The 22,130-nt window shown below is 38.1% G+C and overlaps 2 protein-coding genes across 4 annotated transcripts in view; one reads left to right on the top strand and one right to left on the bottom strand.

Annotated features, from left to right (window-relative positions):
• The first annotated feature begins 1,894 nt into the window (after window positions 1-1,894).
• Window positions 1,895-13,482, top strand: coasy (CoA synthase). The gene is made up of 10 exons (XM_062055535.1): window positions 1,895-2,028; window positions 3,239-3,951; window positions 4,019-4,233; window positions 6,862-6,993; window positions 7,073-7,262; window positions 7,327-7,391; window positions 9,234-9,318; window positions 9,384-9,481; window positions 11,679-11,825; window positions 11,887-13,482. The coding sequence occupies exons 2-10, from the start codon at window positions 3,276-3,278 to the stop codon at window positions 11,938-11,940; spliced, it is 1,662 nt and encodes a 553-aa protein (XP_061911519.1). The 5' UTR covers window positions 1,895-2,028; window positions 3,239-3,275; the 3' UTR covers window positions 11,941-13,482.
• Window positions 13,406-22,130, bottom strand: part of LOC133655405 (myosin light chain kinase, smooth muscle-like) — a 23,122-nt gene continuing 14,397 nt past the window's right edge. For 2 of the 3 annotated variants that reach the window (XM_062055531.1, XM_062055533.1), the window contains 5 exons: window positions 21,558-21,710; window positions 21,341-21,470; window positions 16,972-17,053; window positions 16,653-16,793; window positions 13,406-13,791 (listed from right to left, as the gene is read on the bottom strand). In XM_062055531.1, coding sequence (XP_061911515.1) covers window positions 13,586-13,791; window positions 16,653-16,793; window positions 16,972-17,053; window positions 21,341-21,470; window positions 21,558-21,710 — 712 coding nt within the window. In that variant the 3' untranslated portion in view covers window positions 13,406-13,585. Of the gene's footprint in view, window positions 13,792-16,652; window positions 16,843-16,971; window positions 17,054-21,340; window positions 21,471-21,557; window positions 21,711-22,130 lie in introns of all 3 variants that reach the window. The other variant, XR_009826994.1, reaches the window with a different exon arrangement.

Raw genomic sequence — 22,130 nt, 5'->3', positions numbered from 1 at the left:
TGTTTTTGGTAACACTTTAGTATGGGGAACATATTCTAAGCAACAAAGACTTAATTTAGAGTTTTTTGGACACTAGGGGAACATATTCTAAGTAACAAAGACTTAATTTAGAGTTATTTGGTTAGGGTTAGGGTTAGAGGGTTAGGGTTATAATAAGGCCATGCCGAATAAGGCATTAATAAGTACTTAATAATGACTAGTTAAGAGCCAATATGTTACTAATTTGCATGCTAATAAGCAACTAATTAATGGTGAATATGTTCCCCATACTAAAGTGTTACCATGTTTTTTTTACTGGTGCATAAAATGAACCGTGCATGAACATCACCTTGTTCAAACAACAAAACCAACACAGTGCATAAACTCACAACAAATTACACACCTGCAAATCAGTGTGACTTCTGCTGTTGCCGTATCCGTAATACGCCGATAGGGAGAAGTTTTTATTTACACGATGAGTCGGGTGTGTTTTGACCTCCGCCGAACCCCTGAGCCCGACTCACCGAACCCCTAGGGTTTGATCGAACCCAGGTTAAGAACCACTGCTATAGAGGATCTTTAACTGTTTTTTTTTTTTTTTTTGCTGGTCCTCAAAAATAGCACTTCTATCGTATAGAAATACATTTTGACAAGTGTTTTTTGCAGCAGGTTCTCAAAAAAGCATAGTTTTCTTGTAATATAGAAGATCTTTGACAGGGTTTTTGGCTGGTCCTCAAAAACAGCAGTCTTGGAGTATTTTTGACAAGTGTTTTTTGGTCCTCAAAAACAGCACAACACTGCTGTCATAGAGGATTTTTGGAAAACATGTTTTGCAGTAGGTCCTTAAAAATAAATATTTCAGTTATCTTCTGTTACTTAAGATATGTTTTTTTCTAGTTTGTCCTTAAAAACGGCAGTGCTCTTCTATTTAGAGGATCTTTGGGTTTTTTGCACTTAAAAACCTGTCATATATATTTTTTAATGAGTGTTTTTGCAGCAGGTCCTCAAAAAAGCAAAGCCCTTTTGAAATATAGAAGATCTTTGACTATGTTTTTTTTTCCAGTTGGTCTTTAAAAACAGCTCAGCGCTCCTGTCGTACAGAAGATTTTTGGAAAGCATTTTTTGCAGCAGGTTCTTAAGAACAGCAAATATTTCCTTTTATTTGATGGGGATTTTCTCACTTGGCCCTAAAAAACAGCACAACACTCCTCATATGGATCATTTTTGTTTGTTGGTTTTTTGGGTTAGTTTTTTTGCATTTGGTCCTCAAAAACAGCAAGACTTTCTTGCACTATAGAAGACCTTTAACTCAGCTTTTTCTTCATTTGGCACTGCGTGCCATGTTGTGGATTTTTGAAAAGGATTTTTGCAGTAGGTACTGAAAAACGGCAAAGCTGTCCTGTTATTTTAACGTTTTTTTTAGTAGGTCCTTAAAAACAAAGTGGTATGTCATATAAAAAATCCATGACAAGTGTTTTTTGGCAGTAATTCCTTAAAACATCAGTTATTCTGCCACATAGAGGATATCCGATAAGTGTTTTATTGCAGTTAAGTCCTCAAAAACAGCAGAGTGCTCTGGTCATAGAAGATATTTGACAAGCATTTATTTTCAGTAAGTCAGAGCTTTCCCAAGATCCTCTAAATAACAGGCCGTTATATAAAGGATCTTTGACTATTTAGTTTTTTCAGTTTTTTCCTTAGGATTAAAGTCTGTGCCCAAGTTAAATAGCGCCGCTGTTAGTGTGGCTTATTATACATTATTATGCATTTATTTAGTTCATTGTTGTCTTGGCTCTTTAATACAATATTATCAATAAAAAGTGCCATAAGAATGACTTGTAAGGCGCTTTCTCGTTCAACTACATATTCCAGGATGCACTGCGGGTTTTCTTCGACCAATCAGGTTGCGCTTGGCCCGTCACGTGATTACCCAACTACTTCCTTCATGATCTCCTTGATCCAAGTGTGTGTTTTATCATTCTGACCGACGTGTACGGTCTCGTTCAACATTTTCTTTCCGAAGTGTGTTCGCTAAACGACATTGAGCAGGTATGTTTGCATTTCCACGACATTACTTGACTCCACCTTCGTGTCGCTGTGTCTTTTCCGAGTGACACCCTTGTTGTGGACACTGCTACTTTGCTAACATCATGTAAATACACACACACACACACTACAACGTTTTCTTTTATATGAAAATGCGTATTGCAAACATCATTTTTCAAGACCTGCTACCACTAGCAAACTAGCTGAGCCCGCAGTTTTTTTAATCTTTTAAATGTTGTTTCAGAGTGAGCTAACTAACTCACCAAGACAATGTTTTACCAGGCATTTCCCTTGGACGCCATGTTTAATCAGTAACAACAATAACAAAAGAGAGTGTCACTCCTTATAAGGAAGTAAGATTGATTGCCTTCTGAGAAAGTATCCAAATGATGACTTTAATTAGCATTTATCAGCTTATACTCTCATTTACTCAACTGCAGAGAGTAACAGGCATCGGTTAGCACAGGCTATATATATATATATATGTATGTATGTATATATATATATGTATGTATGTATGTATGTATGTGTATATATATATATATATATATATATATTATATATATATATATATATATATATATATATATATGCACGTGTGTGTGTATATGTGTGTGTGTGTGTGTGTGTGTGTGTGTGTGTGTGTATTTTGGGGGATACAATACATTATATTACTTTAGTTTGTTATTATCCATCCATCCATTTTCTACCGCTTGTCCCGTTTGGGGTTGCGGGGGGTGCTGGAGCCTATCTCAGCTGCATTTGGGCGGAAGGCGGGGTACACCCTGGACAAGTCGCCACCTCATCACAGAGCCAACGCAGAAAGACAGACAACATTCACACTCACATTCACACACTAGGGCCATTATTACTTTATTTTGTTTTCACCCTCACTTTTAAGTTGTGGTCGCTAATATATTGCCGTGGTGCACCACCACGATCAAATACATTAAGGGGAAATCCTTATATATAATATTCAAGATATTTTATTTGTACAAATATATTAACAATATATTTTTCCATAGATAAGGAATACTGTTCCATAAGTCATATATTTGACAAAATACTATGCAATATAGTAAATATTAATTTTTAAAAGATCATTAATGTTGAGCAGCTTTTGATCTGCATTCATTCTCTTTGCGGTCCACTGTTCATGTCAGCCTTACAGATGCCATGTCAAGTCTTAAGCCAACTTTTTTTGGGCCTGCAGTGGTTCTTCGGTTACCGTGACGACCGCCGCCGGGACAATGTCGATGTTCAGCACGGGCGTCCTCGTGCTGACGTCCCCCCTCCACGTGCTCCCCCTGCGCATCGCTCCGGTACTCACCTCGGCCGCCCAGCTCGTGGAGCGCACCCTCTACGTCCACCTCCACCCGGGGCTCAACCTGGGCGGCGGCGGCCAACCCCGACCCGTCTTCATCCCGCCCGCCGTGGACCTCTCCACCCTCATCACCCGCCTCTACAGCAACGCCGCCGACGTCTGCGCTCACTTGGACGTCCGCGTTTTGCTCACCAATGTCCACACCCCTCCAGCTGCTAGTGGCGGGGGTGGCCCCTTCCCCACACCGCAGTACCTCACCCATTCCCCGGAGGTGCTGCTCACGGACTTCCCTCTGCAGGACCCGGCTCAGTCCCACCAGGTGACCCAGTGTCTGCAGAAGTACACGGGACACTGCTACGTGTGCAGCCCTGCGCTTCCGTCAGTGCTGCTCCACCCGCAGATAGTGAAGCTGCAGGGGGAGCAGGAGGCGGGGCTTAAAGAGCCTGAAGAAAAGGTAAAACCGTTGGAGACGTACACTGACGTGGTGGTCGGCGGCACCTTTGACCGCCTCCACGGAGCCCATAAGACCCTCCTCAACATGTCATGCTTGCTCGCCACCAGACGCTTCCTCATTGGTGTGTGTGACCAAGGAATGCTGAAAAGTGAGTAACTCGTAAGTGACTTCCTTCGAAAAAAGTGCACAAACTTGACAAGTTCCTTTCCGTGCAGAAAAGGTGCTAAAGGAGCTCATCCAGCCGTACTCGATAAGAGTCCAAAAACTACACGAGTTCCTGCGGGACGTCAAGCCCTCGCTGCAGGTGGAGATCGTGCCTCTCGACGACCCGCTCGGGGTGTCGGTGGTGGACCCCCTGCTGCAGTGCATTGTGGTCAGCGAGGAGACGCGAAGGGGCGGGGAAGCTGTCAACAGGAAACGTATCGAGAACGTAAGTTTAAAAAGATCCGGGACTACGCCTTTTGAGGTTCTTACCTGTGGAAGTGTGTTGTCCGAAATTGAGCCGTGATGCTGAAATTTAGACGGTTAAAAGTGCTTTTAGCAATCCTTTCTGGGAACATGCTGTTTTTCCATTAAGCTGCATTTGTCCATCTCCAAGAAACGCTTTTGTGCACTTGATCCACTTTTTATACTGAGACTGTAACTGCGCTCACCTTAATACATTCCATATATTACATACAACAATGTAATATAAAATGACCGAAATTTCACTAACAAGTTCTTTTTTTTTTTGCTTCTAAGAATTAACCTGGCAGTCATTTCTCATAACATCAATTTGTGTTTTATTAATGAGTGGATAACGCCCCCTTTCCATTGCCAGACTCGATATGGCGCCCCCTATTGGTGTGACGTCATCCACAGATCTGGAGCCCATTTCCCTGCATAGACCGTGTAAAACTATTATTTTAATCATTTCATTGCATGTGTTTGTCACCCTGATTAATGATTACTTCAAAACTGAAATGGTTAACATTAAGAGCAAAAAAGAAAACTAAGGAATCGCCATTTTCGTACTTCCCTGGCCTTCCATTTCCTCTTCCATACATACAATAGCCTATATCAGCAGAAGAGGACCAAAAAAAGAATACTGTATTTTATAGACTACAGCGTGCACCAGGATATAAACTGCACCCACTACATTTTAGAAGAAGAAACAATTTGACCATATATTAGCTGCACCAGACTATTAGCCACTGATATATATTTTGGGAAATTAGTTATTTACACAGAAATATGTTGTAAATGTTTTTTTTAAATACCTTAATACAAACGGTGTCTGTAACACGGCAGTAAAACGGCTGATCAAACAAAACAGAAATCATTGTCATGGACCCACTAGCTGCGGAAGCTAGCTCTCCAATTATCTAAACAGACTCAATAACTCCACAGTGGCGTTTTGGTGAATTTACTAAGGAATTTGTGAAACTGAAACAGTACTAAAAGAATGCTGTTGTAAGTTAGTAATACTAACACAGACACTAGTAAATGTGTTAGCATATTAGCTAATGCTAATGACGCTGTGTATATTTTGGGGATAATTTTACCTAAAAACATAATTTTCAGGTCCAGAAATATGAATTAAGTGCCAATATTGTCAGCATTAGAGTGGGCCCATTTTAAGGAGTGGGACAGGAGGACACACATTATAGCGACACTAGCATAGCAATATGCTAACATTACACACACATTTAATAGCCACCTCAAGCTATGATTAGTCTATTTACTTAGAGCTGCCACCTCTGTAGCTAACTGACGCATGGTTGTTTCAAGATGTGTAGCGAAGCCTGCTATGTGCAAAGTGTTAGCCGTATACATGGGGTGAGTTTACCTAGCTCGGCGGAAGGTATCATGTCAACAAGGCGGGAGTTATTTCCTTTGTCGTGTCATAAAAAACCCAGAACTTTAAAGCCCCACTTAAGTACTTTCAATTTTGGTTGATTTTGGCGACGCCAGTGGACCAAAGCGGTAGTGTTTTGCCAGAAGAAGACCACAGTTCCCATAAAGACTAGCGCATAATAGCGTCAAACTGACATGATGTCCGCTGTAATATTGGCTAAATATTACGTCTCCAATGGCTATGATTATGTTAGATAGCAGACACTATCAATAACTGGTCTTGGATTGCGCTACAAACATGAAGCTACTACCAAGAATGTATTGCGGCGTATGCAGGTCCGAAGTAAAGAAAGACCAGCGATATTGTTTTTTAAGGAAGTAGTGTAAAACTATCACACTGGTGGCTATTTATTGCGACCACGCAAATTTTCGATAGCTAACATTAGCATTTTGATTTGAGCATCAAAAGTCACTTAATAGTTTAGATGGAACAGAGCCAAGGCAGCATCGGTCTGAAATCCCTCGTTTTTGAGCTAACGCCAGCGAGTGAAAGCCGGGGCAATGTTGATCCACGTCTGTCCTTTTATCCGTGTAAGCTGTTTTTCTTTTTTTGTCTTCTCAGACAAAACTTTTCGTTTCTTTGGTTGTTTTTGAGTTTCGGCCATGATAGCAGTAATTGCAGGGAGGCGTTCTTCTTCTTCTTCGTCTTTTAGCTTTCTGGCGGCACGTAGGCGTTCACATCGACTTCCGTCTTTTTAACGAATGGAGAGAGAGGAAGTGACGTATGCCGTAAAGCAGGTCAGCACATTTGTAGTTCTTTTTTACAGTCCTCAAAGTCACTAAATGCCGGTTAAAGCGATAAGGACCCCTTCAGGCCATGACAGATGTCATTCAACTAGTCGCAAGTCGCTGTATCATCCTAAAAGTTATGAAAATATTTTATGAAGGTAGTGCTGCTTTAAAGCTGACCATCATCTCAAAAAAGTGAAAGCAAGTTATAGATTTTTATCACGTTTGTTGATAAAACCTCATTAAAAAGTACATATTGAATAATTGTGTCATGAAGGGGGTTAGAATGAAGAATTAGTCGATTAATTGCTTTGTAAGAGTTGAAGAAATTGAGCCCAAATGGGCAGTACTTACTGAAACCATGAGAGGCACTGTTGGTTTAGTCTTAATTAGTTTGCTGCGTGAAAACCATATCCTATCACTCCTAATATAGGGTCTTCCAGCTCTGGTTCTTCATGAGATCCAGTTGCTAAAGGATGCGCATCACTCCGAGACCGAGGAGGAAAAGATCAGCTCTTCCAGCCTGCGCACCCGTCTGCTGGGAACCCTCCTCGCCTCACCTAAAGTAAGTCCCAGCACCCAGAAAAAAAGTCAAAAAGTGTTTATTTTCTCCCAAAATGACCCTTTTTCCTCTTGGTTTTCAGGCCAAGCCTCATCTCCCTATCCATCCCTATGTAATCGGACTGACGGGCGGGAGCGGCAGCGGGAAAACCTCCGTCGCCAAACAGCTGGAAGCCTTTGGCGCCGTGCGGGTCGACTGCGACAAACTGGGCCATCAAGTGTACGAGGCCGGTACTGGAGCCTACCAAAAAGTTCTGGAAGAGTTCGGATCAGGTGGGAGAACACGACTAGTCCGGTCTTTTGCACTTGTTGGTAAATAAATTAATGTTTTTTTTAGATGTTCTGAATGACGATGAGACCATCAACAGGCGAGCATTAGGGAGGAAGGTGTTTGGAAAGCAGGTAAAACACTGCAAAAACTGAAATCTAAGTAAGATTAAATATCTCAAATAAGGGTGATATTTGCTTATTTTCTGTCTGATAAGATAATTATTCTCACTAAGCAGATTTTATGTTAGTGTGTTACTCGTTTTAAGGGTTTTGGTCCAAAATTATCTCAGTAAGATATCACAGCTTGTTGCTGAGATTTTATGACCTATATCAGTGTTTCCCATAAACTGCCAAGATACCTGTGGCGGTGGGGGCGTGGCTATGGGCGTGGTCACAATTACATCGTCTAGTAATTTGCATAATTTACTACAATGATATGATTTTCTCTAAAAAGGCTAAAAAAATGTATACTTACTAATTAATAATAACAGTTTTGTTTTAAATGTCCATCCATCCATCCATCCATTTTACAATATAATTACAACACGTTATGTACATATTTATATACAGATTTGAACAATAAGTTATTCACTGAAAAATATTTATTAATTGTGGTTCTTACAAAAAATATATCTTATAAAATATAAAAGCTAAAATGTCTCTTAAAGCTCTGCCCCTTTAATTAGTGCATACTAAATAATTTAACTTTAGCCTACTACTACAACCATATTATTTACCAGCAACATAAAGTGAAACAGAGGCAGAGGTGTCCTGCCACAGTCAGTAACAAATAAACAGAAAACAGTAGTGGTCAAATACAAATAAGGCAATAAGAGAAGTATCCTACACTTCTCTTTTGTAAAGTAAATCTGAACAGCCGATATGGGCATCTACATCAACTATATGATTTGCCTGAGAAGCTGGACAAGACAACAACAACAACAAAAAACACAAACATTTTTATTTTATTTTATTTGTGGCGGACGTAATTCTTTCGTGGCGGGCCGCCACAAATAAATGAATGTGTGGGAAACACTGTATATTGAATAAAACATGCTTGAAACTAGAATATCAACTGTTGCAAAGCTGTGTCATCAACACTCACAAGTATAAAACTACTTTTTTAAAGTAATAATTTCTTATTTCAAGCATGAAAAAAAAAATCATGACTTTGACACAATTTTGTCTCATAATTAAAACGGATGACAGCCAAATGGACTTTGCTGTTTTATTTTCAATGAAACAATAGAACGTACATACTCATAGTAGTACAGTTTGCACAGTACAGTAAACTGACAGTTCATATTTAAACATTTAACATGTGACATTTCAAACAATTTTGAACAGAAATAGTTCATGCACTTTCAGATGAATTCTTCAAAATTACAATAAAACATTTTTTGGCCGGGGGCCGGACAGTATATATGCGCACTAATTGACTGAAAGAGCACGCACTTGGCGTGATGATGTCATGTTGTCGATGGAAAAATGCATTTTTAGACAATATGATTGAGAGTAACAAGCGGTTGCCTTGTTGCCTTTTCATTAAGAACAATAAATTAGTTTTTAGTATAAGTTTGCTGGTTTCAAGAAATGTAATGCTGAGCGCATATCATTATGTCAAGATAATGGCACTATCATTTACTTAATTTAAGAATATTTTTCAACATATTGAGCAAAAAGGTCTCTTTTTTTTTTCTACCAAGAAAAGTGCACTTGTTATTAGTGAGAATATACTTATTTTAAGGTATTTTTCGGTTCATTGACGTTAGCTAATTTTACCTGTTTTGGAAAGTCTTGACAAGCCAAATTTTCTTGTTCTATTGTCAGATAATTTTGCTTAGTTCAAATAAAATACCCCTAATTTTTATTATTTTTTTTCTTCTTTTTGAATACTGACTTTTTGCAGTGAAGATGGACTCACATTGCAGCACAAGTTGAGATCTTAGGGTTTTTAATTCTGTTTTGCTGCAGGAGAGGTTAAAAGCACTCACAGACATTGTGTGGCCTGAGATCGCGCGTCTCGTCAAGGACGCAATCAGCCAAGCCAGAAATGAAGGTATCCATTCGGCGCCGTACTGATTTGTATGTGCGGCATCACGCTGATGTATTCCTTTCGGTCAGGTAAAGACGTTTGTGTGGTGGATGCAGCGGTTCTTCTGGAAGCGGGCTGGACACACATGGTCCACGAGGTCTGGGTGACCATCATTCCTGAGGAGGAGGTAGAGTACACAACACACTTTATTAAGTATTCCTGGACACAACATTAGGTACACCCAGATCCAATATAAAAACATGCACTGGTAACTGTATGTGCAATCAACCATCTCATTGCATTTAGGTGTTTGCTTCTTCTGTATGCCAGACTGACCCCAATATAAGACACATTTTTTTCAACACATGTTGAATAGATCTCTTGACCCAGGATATTTAAGCCTTTTTATGAAGATTTTTCGAGGGAAATACAGTCTTCTTTTCTGTATTTAAATTGTTTGTGTTGAAATTGTTCATATTATTTTTTAGTTGTGTATTGTAGGGCTGCACAATTTAGAGAAAAAACACAATTGCGATTTTTCTCTCCAAAATTGCAATTGAATTTGCGATTTTTATATATTAAACATAAAAATGCAAAAAATTGCGAAAATAAGGAGTGAAGGAAGACATGTTACTTTTACAATATATTCTTGTTTTAAGGTTGGAACATTACGAAAAAATGTACTCTAAAAAATATTTGGCTTCATGCAGACAAACTCAGAGCTTTTGTCTACATTAAGGCAATTCAACTACATAATGAAGAGGGCCGCAGTTCCAAGAGCCCAAGGTCTCAGGGGCCGCACATCAAAATTTGGATGTTTCTTTAGAAAGTGCCTCCACGGGTTATATTCCTTTGAAACGGCGTTTACTTACAAAGTAAAAACACGTCAGCTTTAAAACTGCACTGTCAATAAATTCATTATTCTGCCATCGCTACTCGTTTCCAACGTGTGCATCTAGACAGGTAGTTAACAGTATGAAGAAACAAAAACTAAGTTTTGTTGATGATTGATGTTCCTTCTTTTATTTCTTCATACATCTTCCTTTATTTAGGTTTGTAAGACTGAAAATATAAACATTACAAAAGTACAACGTCCATTGTGAATTCACATAAATCAAATAGAAGACAGCAAACATTGCACACATGTGGCTCAACACAATTAAACCTAAGGTGAAGCTTCATCGCCCTCTGCTGTTCAAATTCAGCATTACATGAATTTAACCAGTTTTGATCGCCAGAGTTAAACAGCCAAAAATAACACGACCACGAATACCAAATGCCTCACAAAGGCAGCAATTTCATCACATTCATACTTTGCTGTTCAGTCACTGTTAAAAGTCAGATTTTTACGATTTATTTAGAATTTTTTCAGGGTCGATAGTAGGGGTGCAACGATTAGAAAGGTCGATAATTAAATTTGTCGCCAACAATTATATAGATATTGACAATAGTTGTAACTAGGGCTGCAACAACTAATCGATTATAATCGATTATAAAAATAGTTGGTGATTAATTTAGTCATTGATTCGTTGGATCTATGCTATGCGCGCAGAGGCTTTTTAAAAAAAAAATTTTTTTAGAAACCTTTATTTATATACTGCAACATTTACAAACAGCTGAGAAACAATTATCAAAATAAGTATGATGCCAGTATGGTGCCAGTATGCTGTTTTTTTTTCAATAAAATACTGGAAAGGATAGAAATTTAGTTTGTGTCTTTTATCCGATGATTAATCAAAGTAATAATTGACAGATTAATCGATTATCAAATTAGTTGTTGGTTGCAGCCCTAGTTGTAACGTCATCACTCTTGTTTTTCCGGGCAAAAGCGGATTTGCGCCGCCACTCTCATGTAAACATGTAAAGTGTGAGAACATTTCCTCATATTCTTGCTAAAACAATATTGTAATAGCGGTAAGGAGCAAACTGCTCAGTCCGCATTAATACCACTGATGAGTTCCTTTCAAACAACATTGTAAGTGTAACACGCTTGAGTATCTTGCAAACAGCTGAGTAGAGCGTCAGAGCATGATGTAGAGCTACTGCAATCTTGTGGAGTTGACGTTAAAAAAAATACATCAAGAGGTTGCCTACAGCCACAGCTGTCAATGCTGAGATGCTAGAGAACCTGGGGTTGTTTGGTTGTTTGCTTTAGCAGACTACGATTAAAGCAGTTATTGTATTTTTTCTCATAAAATGACATCTTTTATTCTGAAACTCTCTAAAAGTGCTGTTTAATCATTGCATTATATACAGTTCCTGTTACGTAGTTACAGTATGTATTGAACAATATGTGTTTATAGTTGTATTGTCTATCAACTTGTGTACCTGATGTTGTGGATAAACAATACTTCAAATACATTTTTAATTTGTTTTACTTTCAGGCATTTTTAAGGATAACTAAGCGAGATGGCGTGACAGCGGAAGATGCAGAGCGCCGCCTTCAGAGCCAGCGGTCCAACAGCGAACTACTCGAGCACGCCAACGTGGTCCTCAGCACGCTGTGGGAACCCGAAGTCACCCATAAACAGGTGAGTCCACCTCAACCCGTCAGTTTAAGATCGTAATCATGTTTCTTTTTCCATACGGAAGGTAATAAAAGCGTGGAATCTTCTCCAGAAGAGAATCCTGGAGACACGACAGTAGGATGACGCTCAAACGGTATAACACTTCAGTGCCTCAAATGTTGTCTTTTTTAAAAAAAAAATACAATTCTTTTATCATGCATATGAAAAACAGTTGGGCTGGGATTCTTTTTTTTGCCGTTTTAAACAAACATTTTGTTTGTGCCTGGTTCTGCTCCAGCCTGCTTTCTTGTTCTTTTATGGACCTTTGCCTAAAAAGGACTTTTCCCCCCCAAAGTTGGAGGCACACAAGTGTCCTAAAGTCACAAAATGTGTCGAATCAACACTTACCCGGCTAATCCAACGCTGATTACTGGGATATTTTGCTCACGTTTTGGAGATCTGTGCACTTTTCATGTGATTGTGTAAATATGCAGCACCGGAGCACAGAAAAGGAACTGGGCCCACAAAGGTGAGAGCATACGTTTGCTAACAGGTGACAAAAAGTGTTTAAAAAGTGACGAATCAAGGAATAATGGCTAATAATTTAACACTGAATATTGGGATATTGTGTAGTCACATCTAGATTAGGGATGTCCGATAATGGCTTTTTGCCGATATCCGATATTCCAATATTGTCCAACTCTTTAATTACCGATACCGATATATGCAGTCGTGGAATTAACACATTATTATGCCTAATTTGGACAACCAGGTATGGTGAAGATAAGGTACTTTTTAAAAAAATAATAAAATAAGATAACTAAATTTAAAAACATTTTCTTGAATAAAAAAGAAAGTAAAACAATATAAAAACAGTTACATAGAAACTAGTAATTAATGAAAATTTGTAAAATTAACTGTTAAAGGTTAGTACTATTAGTGGACCAGCAGCACGCACAATCATGTGTGCTTACGGACTGTATCCCTTGCAGACTGTATTGATATATATTGGTATATAATGTAGGAACCAGAATATTGATAACAGAAAGAAATGGGGGGAGGGAGGTTTTTTGGGTTGGTGCACTAATTGTAAGTGTATCTTGTGTTTTTTATGTTGATTTAATAAAAAAAAATAAAATTAAAAAAACAAAACGATACAGATAAAAAAAACGATACAGATAATTTCCGATATTACATTTTAACGCATTTATTGGCCGATAATATCGGCCTCCCTAATCTAGATATGTGCACTTTTCATGTGATCGTGTAAATATGCAGCACCGGACCACAGAAAAGGAACTGGGCCCACAAAGTTGAGAGCATAAGTTTGCTAAAAGTTGACAAAAAGTGTTTAAAAATTACGAATCAAGTAATGTCTAATAATTTAACACTGAATATTGGGATATTATGTAGTCACATCTAGATATGTGCACTTTTCATGGTCTTGAGGGAAAACTGTACAATTTTGCATTTTTATGATTTGGGGATTTTCTAAATAAGCTTTTTTGTTTAGGTAATTGTAATTGGCGTGAGAAATTCCAAGCCATTTAATCCATTGTCACGTGCAATCTCCTGTTATGTATTAGTTTTGCATGGGTCTTCAAAAAACAAAAATAAATGTATCTCTCAAATGTAGTCTTTAATTATGAATGCTAATAAAAACATTGACATTGAACAACAAGGACTGTGCAAAAATGTACAATATTGTCTTGAATAAACGCATGCTCTTTCTAGAACACACACAAGTGCACTAGTTGAATAGCCGAAACATCACTTCTTCACCCTCACTCGTCCACTACGAGTTTGGCCGAACACGACGCCGACCCGAGCTTGTTGCTCGCCCGGCACACGTAAACCCCGGAGTCTGAAGGTTCTAAATGGGCCAGAACCAGGAGGCAGACCCCGTCGTCTTTGTACTCAACGGACACTCTGGACGACTCGGATACGGGCTCGTCGCCCTGAAGCCAATTGATGTCTGGATGTGGATAACCTGGCAAAGATAGATTACTGATTAATTGAAAGGAGTTGGTTGAATACTGCAAAAGACGCATGACTCAGCGTCTAACAACAATGTGTTTTTGTTTTTTTAGTTAGGAAAAAAAAAAGCAGCCCAAATATTAGGAATTATATTTTGTTGCATACAAACCTTATTTAAACTTTATTTTTTGTTCTGACTAGCAGCATTTCCACTCAATAATATCAAGTGATTTCATTTAATAGGGGGCCTTTTGTCCCCCTAATATAACACCTTATATAACTTTACAATAGTACTCAAATAACGTCCTCATTTATTATCTACGCTTTTAACAGCTGTACCTAAGAAAATGGGAATTTTTCTCATTGTCAAAATGTATTTAATTTGGGAAAAAAGTTGCATTGATTGACACTTTCTTTAAACAGTTTGTGACTGTGGCAGCATTTTTACCTTATCGTGCCATAATTCAAGTAATGTAAAATAAAATTGCTCACTTGTTTTTTTTTTAACAGACTCCCAGTATGTGTATAATATAGTTGAATAGTTCTTTACAATATAACTAAAACTTAATACTGTAAGTACATATGGGTGAAACTCAAAAGATGTGAATATCTTGCAAAAGTTAATTCATGTCAGCAGTTCAATTTTAAATATGAAACTAATGTGATATAAACTTTACAGGCAAAGTGAGAGAAAGATTTCTTAAAATTTTGAAAACCTTAGTTTTTTTTAAACCCCCAATTTTCTTGAAATTTAAGCTGTAATCATCAAAATGTTATCAAAAGAAGGCTTGAAATATCTTGAGTTGAATGTTATGAGCTTATGTTATATATTAATTTCACCTTGTAAAACTAATTGCTGCAATAAAAACCTTTGCACGACATTCTAATTTGAGCTTCACCTGTATATATAAAAATATCTCTTTAGAATCAGGGAGGAATGTGGCAGAATTTTCACTTAAGAGTGCAATCAAAAATAAAGTTTGACACGAAAGTGCCAACAAAAACTTCATAGCGCCATCATGAACAAAGTGGTTTAATACAGAAGTGCTCACTAAAACTTAATAGCATCATAATCAAAGTAATTTGATGCAAAACTAAATGCCCACTAAAATTTAAGTGCATTACAATTTAAGTACTTTAATGCTAAAGTGCTCCCTGAAACAATAGTGCAGTCCTGAAGTAATTTAATGCAAAAGTGCTCAGTAGAATATAATAGTGCCATCATATAGTAATTTAATTACACTCAATCTTAAGTTTCATAATTATAATTAAAGTAATTTGATGCAAAAGTGCTCACTAAAACTTAATAGTGTCATTAGAATTGAAAGTAACTTGATGCAAAAGTGCTCACTAAAATGTAATAGTGCCGTCAAAGTAATGTAATGCTAAAGTGCCCACTAAAACTTAACAGTGTCATTATAAAGTAATTTGATGCAAAAGTGCTCACTAAATGTTAATGGTGTCATAATTAAAGTAATTTGATGCAAAAGGGTTTACTTAACTAATTAGTGCCATCATAGTGTAATTTCAGGCAAAAGTGCTAACTGAAATGTAATAGCCTATATGATTAATTTTATTCAAAAGCGCTCACTAAAAGTAAACATGTGCATTATGATTAAGTACTTTAATGCAAAAGTGCTCACTAAAATAGTGCTGTCATAAAGTAATTTCATGAAAAATTGCTCACTAAAACAATAGTGCCATTATATATAATGTGATGCAGAAGTGCTCACTAGAACTTTATAGTGCCGTCAAAGTATTTTATTTTTATTTTTAACCTTTATCGAGGAAAGTCCCATTGAGATTAAGAATCTATTTTTCAAAGGAGTCCTGCACATTTAAATTAGATGCTAAAGTGCTCACTAAAACTTGATAGTGTAATGATAAATAAGTTTGGTACCAAAATGTGCATTAAAAATTAATACTGCATTATACAAAAGTCATTTGATGCAAAAATGCTTGCTAAAACTTTATAGTGTAATTATGAATAAGTTTGGTACCAAAGTGCTCACTACAACTTAATACTGCATTATACGAAAGTAATTTGATGCAAAGTTCTCACTAAAACCTAATAGTGCCATCATAAAGTAGTTTGACTCCAAAGTATAATAGTGCCGTCAAAGTAATTTGATGCAAACTTGCTCACTAAAACAATGGTGCCATCATTAAATAATTTGAGGTAAAAGTGCTCACTAAAACCTAATAGTGTCATTTGATACAAAAGTGCTCGCTAAAACTTTATAGTGCAATTATAAATAAGTTTGGTACCAAAGTGCTCACTGAAACGTAATACTGTAATCCCAAAGTAATTTGATGCAAAAGTGCTCACTAGTACTTAATATTGTCATTATAATTAAAGTAATTTGAAGCAAAATTGCTCACTTAAACAATAGTGCCATTATAAATACATTAGATGCTAAAGTGCTCATTAAAACTTCATAGTGCCATCATAAAGTAGTTTGGTACCAAAGTGCTCACTAAAACTTAATACTGCAATATACCTAAAAGTCATTTGATGCAAAATTGCTCACTTAAAACTCAATAGTGCCATCATAAAGTCATTTGATGCAAAAGTGCTAACTAAAACTTAATAGTTCCATAATTAAAATGATTTTGTTACAAGCCTAAACATAATTTGTGACGTTGTTTTGACTCGGGAGCAGCAGTTTCACTTCATAGCACCATCTTAATTAAATTGATTTAATTAAATTTAACACAAACTATTTTTTTTAAAGCGCCCGCTCCAATCAAAACAATTCGTAAAATAGTGCCTTTTTTTTTTTCTTTTTTTAAAGAGGGGAACTTTTTGCCTCCCGGTACGCATCTGAGGCAATATTTAATGAAGTGCATCACGGCTCTTGTCAGATTCCTAACCATCCACGCGGCACGCCAGATGAGCAGTGGCTCCTTTGGGGAGGGTGGCGTCCCTCAGGGGCTCCCGGAAGCGAGGCTCGCTCTGGAGCTGCTTATCCAGCGAGCGGATGGCTTCCTCTGCCTCTTGGCTCCAGCTTGGCTCTGGATGAGAGGGACAGATAGGATGGAGGGGGGCGAGGGGGGGGCGAGACTGGGTTTCACAGATCACAAAAGGGTAAACTTGAAGTGACAATGTGGAACTTGTGAGTCATCTGCCATACGTATGTAGCTCCAGGACCTGCACGTATAAAACGTGTGTGTGTTTCTTTATCAGTCTTACCCTCTGAGGAGCTGCCAGGAGAGTCTGGCCTGTTGGAGAGGTTAGACATCCGCTGCAGGGCCAGAACAGCCTTGCCGGCTTTCTGCAAGTTAAAAGGAAAAAAGGACACTGAGTGACTGCAGAGTGCACTCAACAATGGACGTGCAAAAGATAAGGATAACGGGGAAAAAACACCAGGAAATGGAACAACAATAGTTACCTTTTTCCACTGAAAATATTCTATTTAAGTTAGTATATTTCATGTTATTAAAATGTATATTCAATACAGATTTTCTTGTGATGTTAATGTGTAGTTGATAATGTCCTACTTCTGTCAACTCTTCCTGTCCTTTTTGAGACAGCTGAGCCCTCATTACAATGAGCATGATTGGCGCTATATATATATATATATATATATATATATATATATATATATATATATATATATATATATATATATATATATATATATATATTTATTTATTTTAAATTTCACCAACAAAATCTGCCTAGCAACAAGGGGGGGAAATCTGCTCCTGGAATCCCTGTGGCTTATAACCATAGCAAAAAGTCACCTAGACCGGTGTTTTTCAACCACTGTGCCGTGAGATACAGTCTGGTGTGCCGTGGGAGATGATGCCATTTCACCTAATTGGGTTAAAAAATCTTTTTTGCAAACCAGTAATTATAATCCACAAATGTGCCGTTGTTGAGTGTCTGTGCTGTCTAGAGCGCGGCAGAGTAACCGTGTTATACTTTTCCGTATCAGTAGGTGGCAGCAGGTAGCTAATTGCTTTATGGATGTCGGGAACATGGTTTGTCATGATCACAATATGCAGACGACAGCGGGAGGCAGGGTGCAGGTAAAAAAGGTATGTAATGCTTAAACCAAAAATAAACAGAAGGCGAGTGCCGCTAAGAAAAGGCATTGAAGCTATGCAAAACGAAACAAACTGAACTGGCTGCAAAGTAAACCAAAACAGAATGCTGGACGACAGCAAAGACTTACAGCGTGTGGAGCAGACGGCGTCCATCAAGTACATGACATGACAACAAAATAGGAGCGCAAGACAATAACTAAAACACTACACACAGGAAAACACAGAAAAACTCAAAATAAGTCACGGCGTGATGTGACAGGTCATGACAGTACACCTACTTTGAGACAAGAGCTATAGTGATGCATGGTTGAATTCATATCCAACATATTTATTGTCAATACCGGCTGCTGAGTTTCATTTATTTAATGTTTTCTGCTAGTGGTGTGCCTCGGGATTTTTTCAATGAAAAAAATGTGTGTAGGCTCAAAAAAGGTTGAAAAACACTGATCTAGACCACAGTACACCACACAATTTGGAATTTGAAGGAAAAAATTCTTAAAATAAATAATCCAAAATATTTCCTTATTTTTAATGGATTCTGCCTAGCAACAGGGGACTTCTCGTGTCTGCCGTGTCTCCTTGTCCTTTCTCTGCTTTGTGGGGCAGCAGAGCCCCTCTGCAACAGCCAGGAAAAGTACTACAATCAATTATGTTCCTCTATATTGCCGGGGCTGCTATAGTTGCACCTTTTGGAATTCAACCTCAAGTTTAAGGTTTGTTTGTTTGTTTGTCAAACTACTTCCTTAATGTAAATGACCGCCATAACCACAACACCAGGGGGTGCTCCACTAACCACGTTAAACCCAGATTCCAAACTAACAAAGGTCTTAACTCATTCTCTTTCTATGCCACATCAATGTGGAATGCGCTCCCAACAGGTATAAAAGAAAGGGCATCTCTATCCTCCTTCAAAACCGCAATAAAAGTTCACCTCCAGGCAGCTACAACCCTAAACTAACACCCTCCCCGGATTGCTAATAATCAAATGTAAACAATCAAATGCAGATACTTTTTCTTTTTCTTATGCCTTCTGATCTCTCTCTCTCTCTCTCTATGTCCACTACTTGATGTCCATACCCCCCCCCCCCCCCCCCCGCCCCTCCACACCCCTGATTGTAAATAATTCAATGTGATTATCTTGTGTGATGACTGTATTATGATGATAGTATATATCTGTATCATGAATCAATTTAAGTGGACCCCGACTTAAACAAGTTGAGAAACTTATTCGGGTGTTACCATTTAGTGGTCAATTGTACGGAATATGTACTTCACTGTGCAACCTACTAATAAAAGTCTCAATCAATCAATCAATCAAGTTTCAAACGAAAAAATCTGAAATAGCATTGACACATTTTTCCTTAATTCTGCCCAGCAACAAGTGCAAGAAATTGACTTAAAAAGGGAACTTCCCCTTTTTTGGAATTTTGCCTATCGTTCACAATCATTATGAGAGACAACGATTTTAAAGATAAAAACCGCTTAAAAGATGCAGGTAATGGGAGCCACTGTTGTAGCTTTCAAAGCCCTCCAACATTTTATATAGACACTGCAAGTCTATATATAATGTAGTAACAGGCACGTTCATAACAATATGTAACATGTTCAATATTAACCATATTTTGATCATTTCCGGGACTGATTTTTTCCGTGCATTGATTTGTTTCCATAGCAGCGGACGTCTTGACTTCTGGCAACAACTTGTGTTCCTACTTCCGGAATCCAACACGAGTGTTTTCTAATCATGACAGACTTGGTAACAGATAACAAAAACAACTATATTTGGACAAATAAGAATTTACATTCTTATACTTTTGAAGCTAAATATGCCTACCTACTTATAGAAGCCAGCAGGAAGGAAGAGTGAGACGTTGGGGCAGACGGATGCCGGGAGAGAGGGACGAAATATGGACTATGGAACTTGGAGACGAGCTATTTTGACATAAATGGATTGCTTACCCAAAATTAACAGGAAACGTCCCCGGTCAGCTGGACCAGACGAACAACTGTCCTTCGAGTGCGTCACTTTAATATCCATTATGATACACTCAGCACGTAATGCTTGTTAGTACAACTTCAGTACAAACACTGTCTGGCTAGCTCAGCTGAGTACAAACAAAACATTAAATGTGGGCTAATACTTTACAGATACTGTAATATGATTGTTCATGTTTTTCAGTCAGTACAAATTGGTGTCTATGTTGTGCATTACAAACCCAAACGCGTTTCGTATTGTTGTAGAAGCTAGCTTGTCTCTTGCCGCAGTTAGCTTTTACGGCTAATAACGTAGCACGCTGATGTGTTACTACGATAGAAAAATAGTTCCTCAGTCTTTGATTTTACAATAATGTCGCGACAGCTTGGTTATTATACAGGTTACGGAACGTAAATTAAGTATTGACGGTTTTTGAATACATTTTTAAAGTGATTTAGAGGTAGAATTGATTGCTCCCATTAGCTGCATTGCTAGCTACCTAGAACGAGCCGATTTGTATATGTTTGAAAGCGGGGAAAAAATCCAACATTTTGTGTTCCTCATAATGATTGTAAACGATAGGCAAAATTCCAAAAAAAGTGCAGTTCCTGTTAAGGTCCTCAAAAAAATTACAATTCACATCCAAATTCTGATTACTACGTATTCCAATTCTAAATGGAGTAATAATTTTCAAAAAAAAATACATATTTTTTTTGTAATACATTTTTAAAAATACGTTTTTTAGTCTACTTGCAGGCCAAAAGTTTGGACACCTCATTAAATGAGTTTTTCTTTATTTTCATGACTATTTACAGTGCAGATTGTCACTGAAGGCATCAAAACTATGAATGAACACATGTGGAGTTATGTACTTAAAAAAGGTGAAATAACTGAAAACATGTTTTATATTCTAGTTTCTTCAAAATAGCCACCCTTTGCTCTGATTACTGCTTTGCACACTCTTGGCATTCTCTCAATGTGCTTCAAGAGGTAGTCACCTGAAATGGTTTTCCCTTGAAGCTCATCAAGAGAATGCCAAGAGTGTGCAAAGCAGTAATCCGAGCAAAGGGTGGCTATTTTGAAAAAACTAGAATATAAAACATGTTTTCAGTTATTTCACCTTTTTTTGTTAAGTACATAACTCCACATGTGTTCATTCATAGTTTTGATGCCTTCAGTGACAATCTACAATGTAAATAGTTATGAAAATAAAGAAAACGCATTGAATGAGAAGGTGTGTCCAAACTTTTGGCCTGTACTGTATACGGCAGCAGCTGAGTGGAGCTTTTGGAGCCTGTTTTGTAAAGGTTTTATCACTTGTATACCAAACAATACATTTCAAGAATCGGCGGGAATCTAGGATTGATTCGCTTTTAAATCATCCACCCAAGAATCGGAAGCGAATCGTGAGTTGTTCAAAGATTCACCAAGGATAAAAAAAAATATACAAATATGGTACAATAATTCACAAAATAAAAATATTAAATGTTTTTGTGTGCATATCCTTTGATGAGCCAAACTTGAAAACACCTACCTTCCACTTGCGCCTAGCCAGAAAGCGTCTCATCTTCTCCTTCTTGAGGGACTTGGTAGGCCTGTGGTTGAGCGGCGTGAAGGAGGCCATCCACGGGTGAGCGAGGGCCTCGGTGCACGACAACCTGCACCTAAAAGGGGAGATGAAAAGCGGTCAAATAAACACCTCGACAAAAACAGAATGATCCCACTACCCCCGCTCATCATGCAGGACCAACATGCGGTCTTTCTTCAGCAGGGCGCCGATGAAATCCTTGGCCTGATCCGAAATGTCCTCGAAACTCTCCGGGTCGAACTCGTAGCGAGCGGCGGTGACCAGGCCGAAGGTCTCGGCGTCGTTGTTTCCCTGGAAGGGCGACTCTCCGCTTAGCCTGGAAATTCATCAAAACGACACGCTGACAAACTGAGGGCTGCTGCAGCCGAGTGGAGACTGTGGAGTTTCAAACGGGGTAAGCTAAACAAAAAAATAACATATTGCAATAGTGCCGCCGTTATTAATGCATGAAACTTTAATGCTAGAAAAAGTACCTTATAGTACCTGCTTTAGCCAATGGAAAAACATGGAAGTTAGTAAGCACCAGGTGCTTTTGGAACTGATTTTTGTATGCCATTTAAATACAGTACAGGCCAAAAATGTGGACGCACCTTCTCATTTCAATGTGTTTTCTTTATTTTCATCGCTGTATTGTAGATTGTCCCTAAAGGCATCAAAACTATGACACCTGTGAAGTGAAAACCATTTCAGGTGACTACCTCTTGATGCTCATCGAGAGAATGCCAAGAGTGTGCAA

The sequence above is a fragment of the Entelurus aequoreus genome, linkage group LG08 (assembly GCF_033978785.1).
Source record: "Entelurus aequoreus isolate RoL-2023_Sb linkage group LG08, RoL_Eaeq_v1.1, whole genome shotgun sequence".
NCBI lineage: Eukaryota > Metazoa > Chordata > Actinopteri > Syngnathiformes > Syngnathidae > Entelurus > Entelurus aequoreus.
Note: the sequence above shows the minus strand (reverse complement) of the source record. Positions and strands in the feature narration are given on the sequence as shown.

Coding starts and splice junctions, on each gene's coding strand:
- coasy (XM_062055535.1), top strand. CDS start 3,276: ATGTCGATGTTCAGCACGGGCGTCCTCGTGCTGACGTCCCCCCTCCAC. Junction 9,319..9,383: donor CAGCCAAGCCAGAAATGAAG/GTATCCATTCGG, acceptor CCTTTCGGTCAG/GTAAAGACGTTTGTGTGGTG. Junction 11,826..11,886: donor CCGAAGTCACCCATAAACAG/GTGAGTCCACCT, acceptor TCCATACGGAAG/GTAATAAAAGCGTGGAATCT.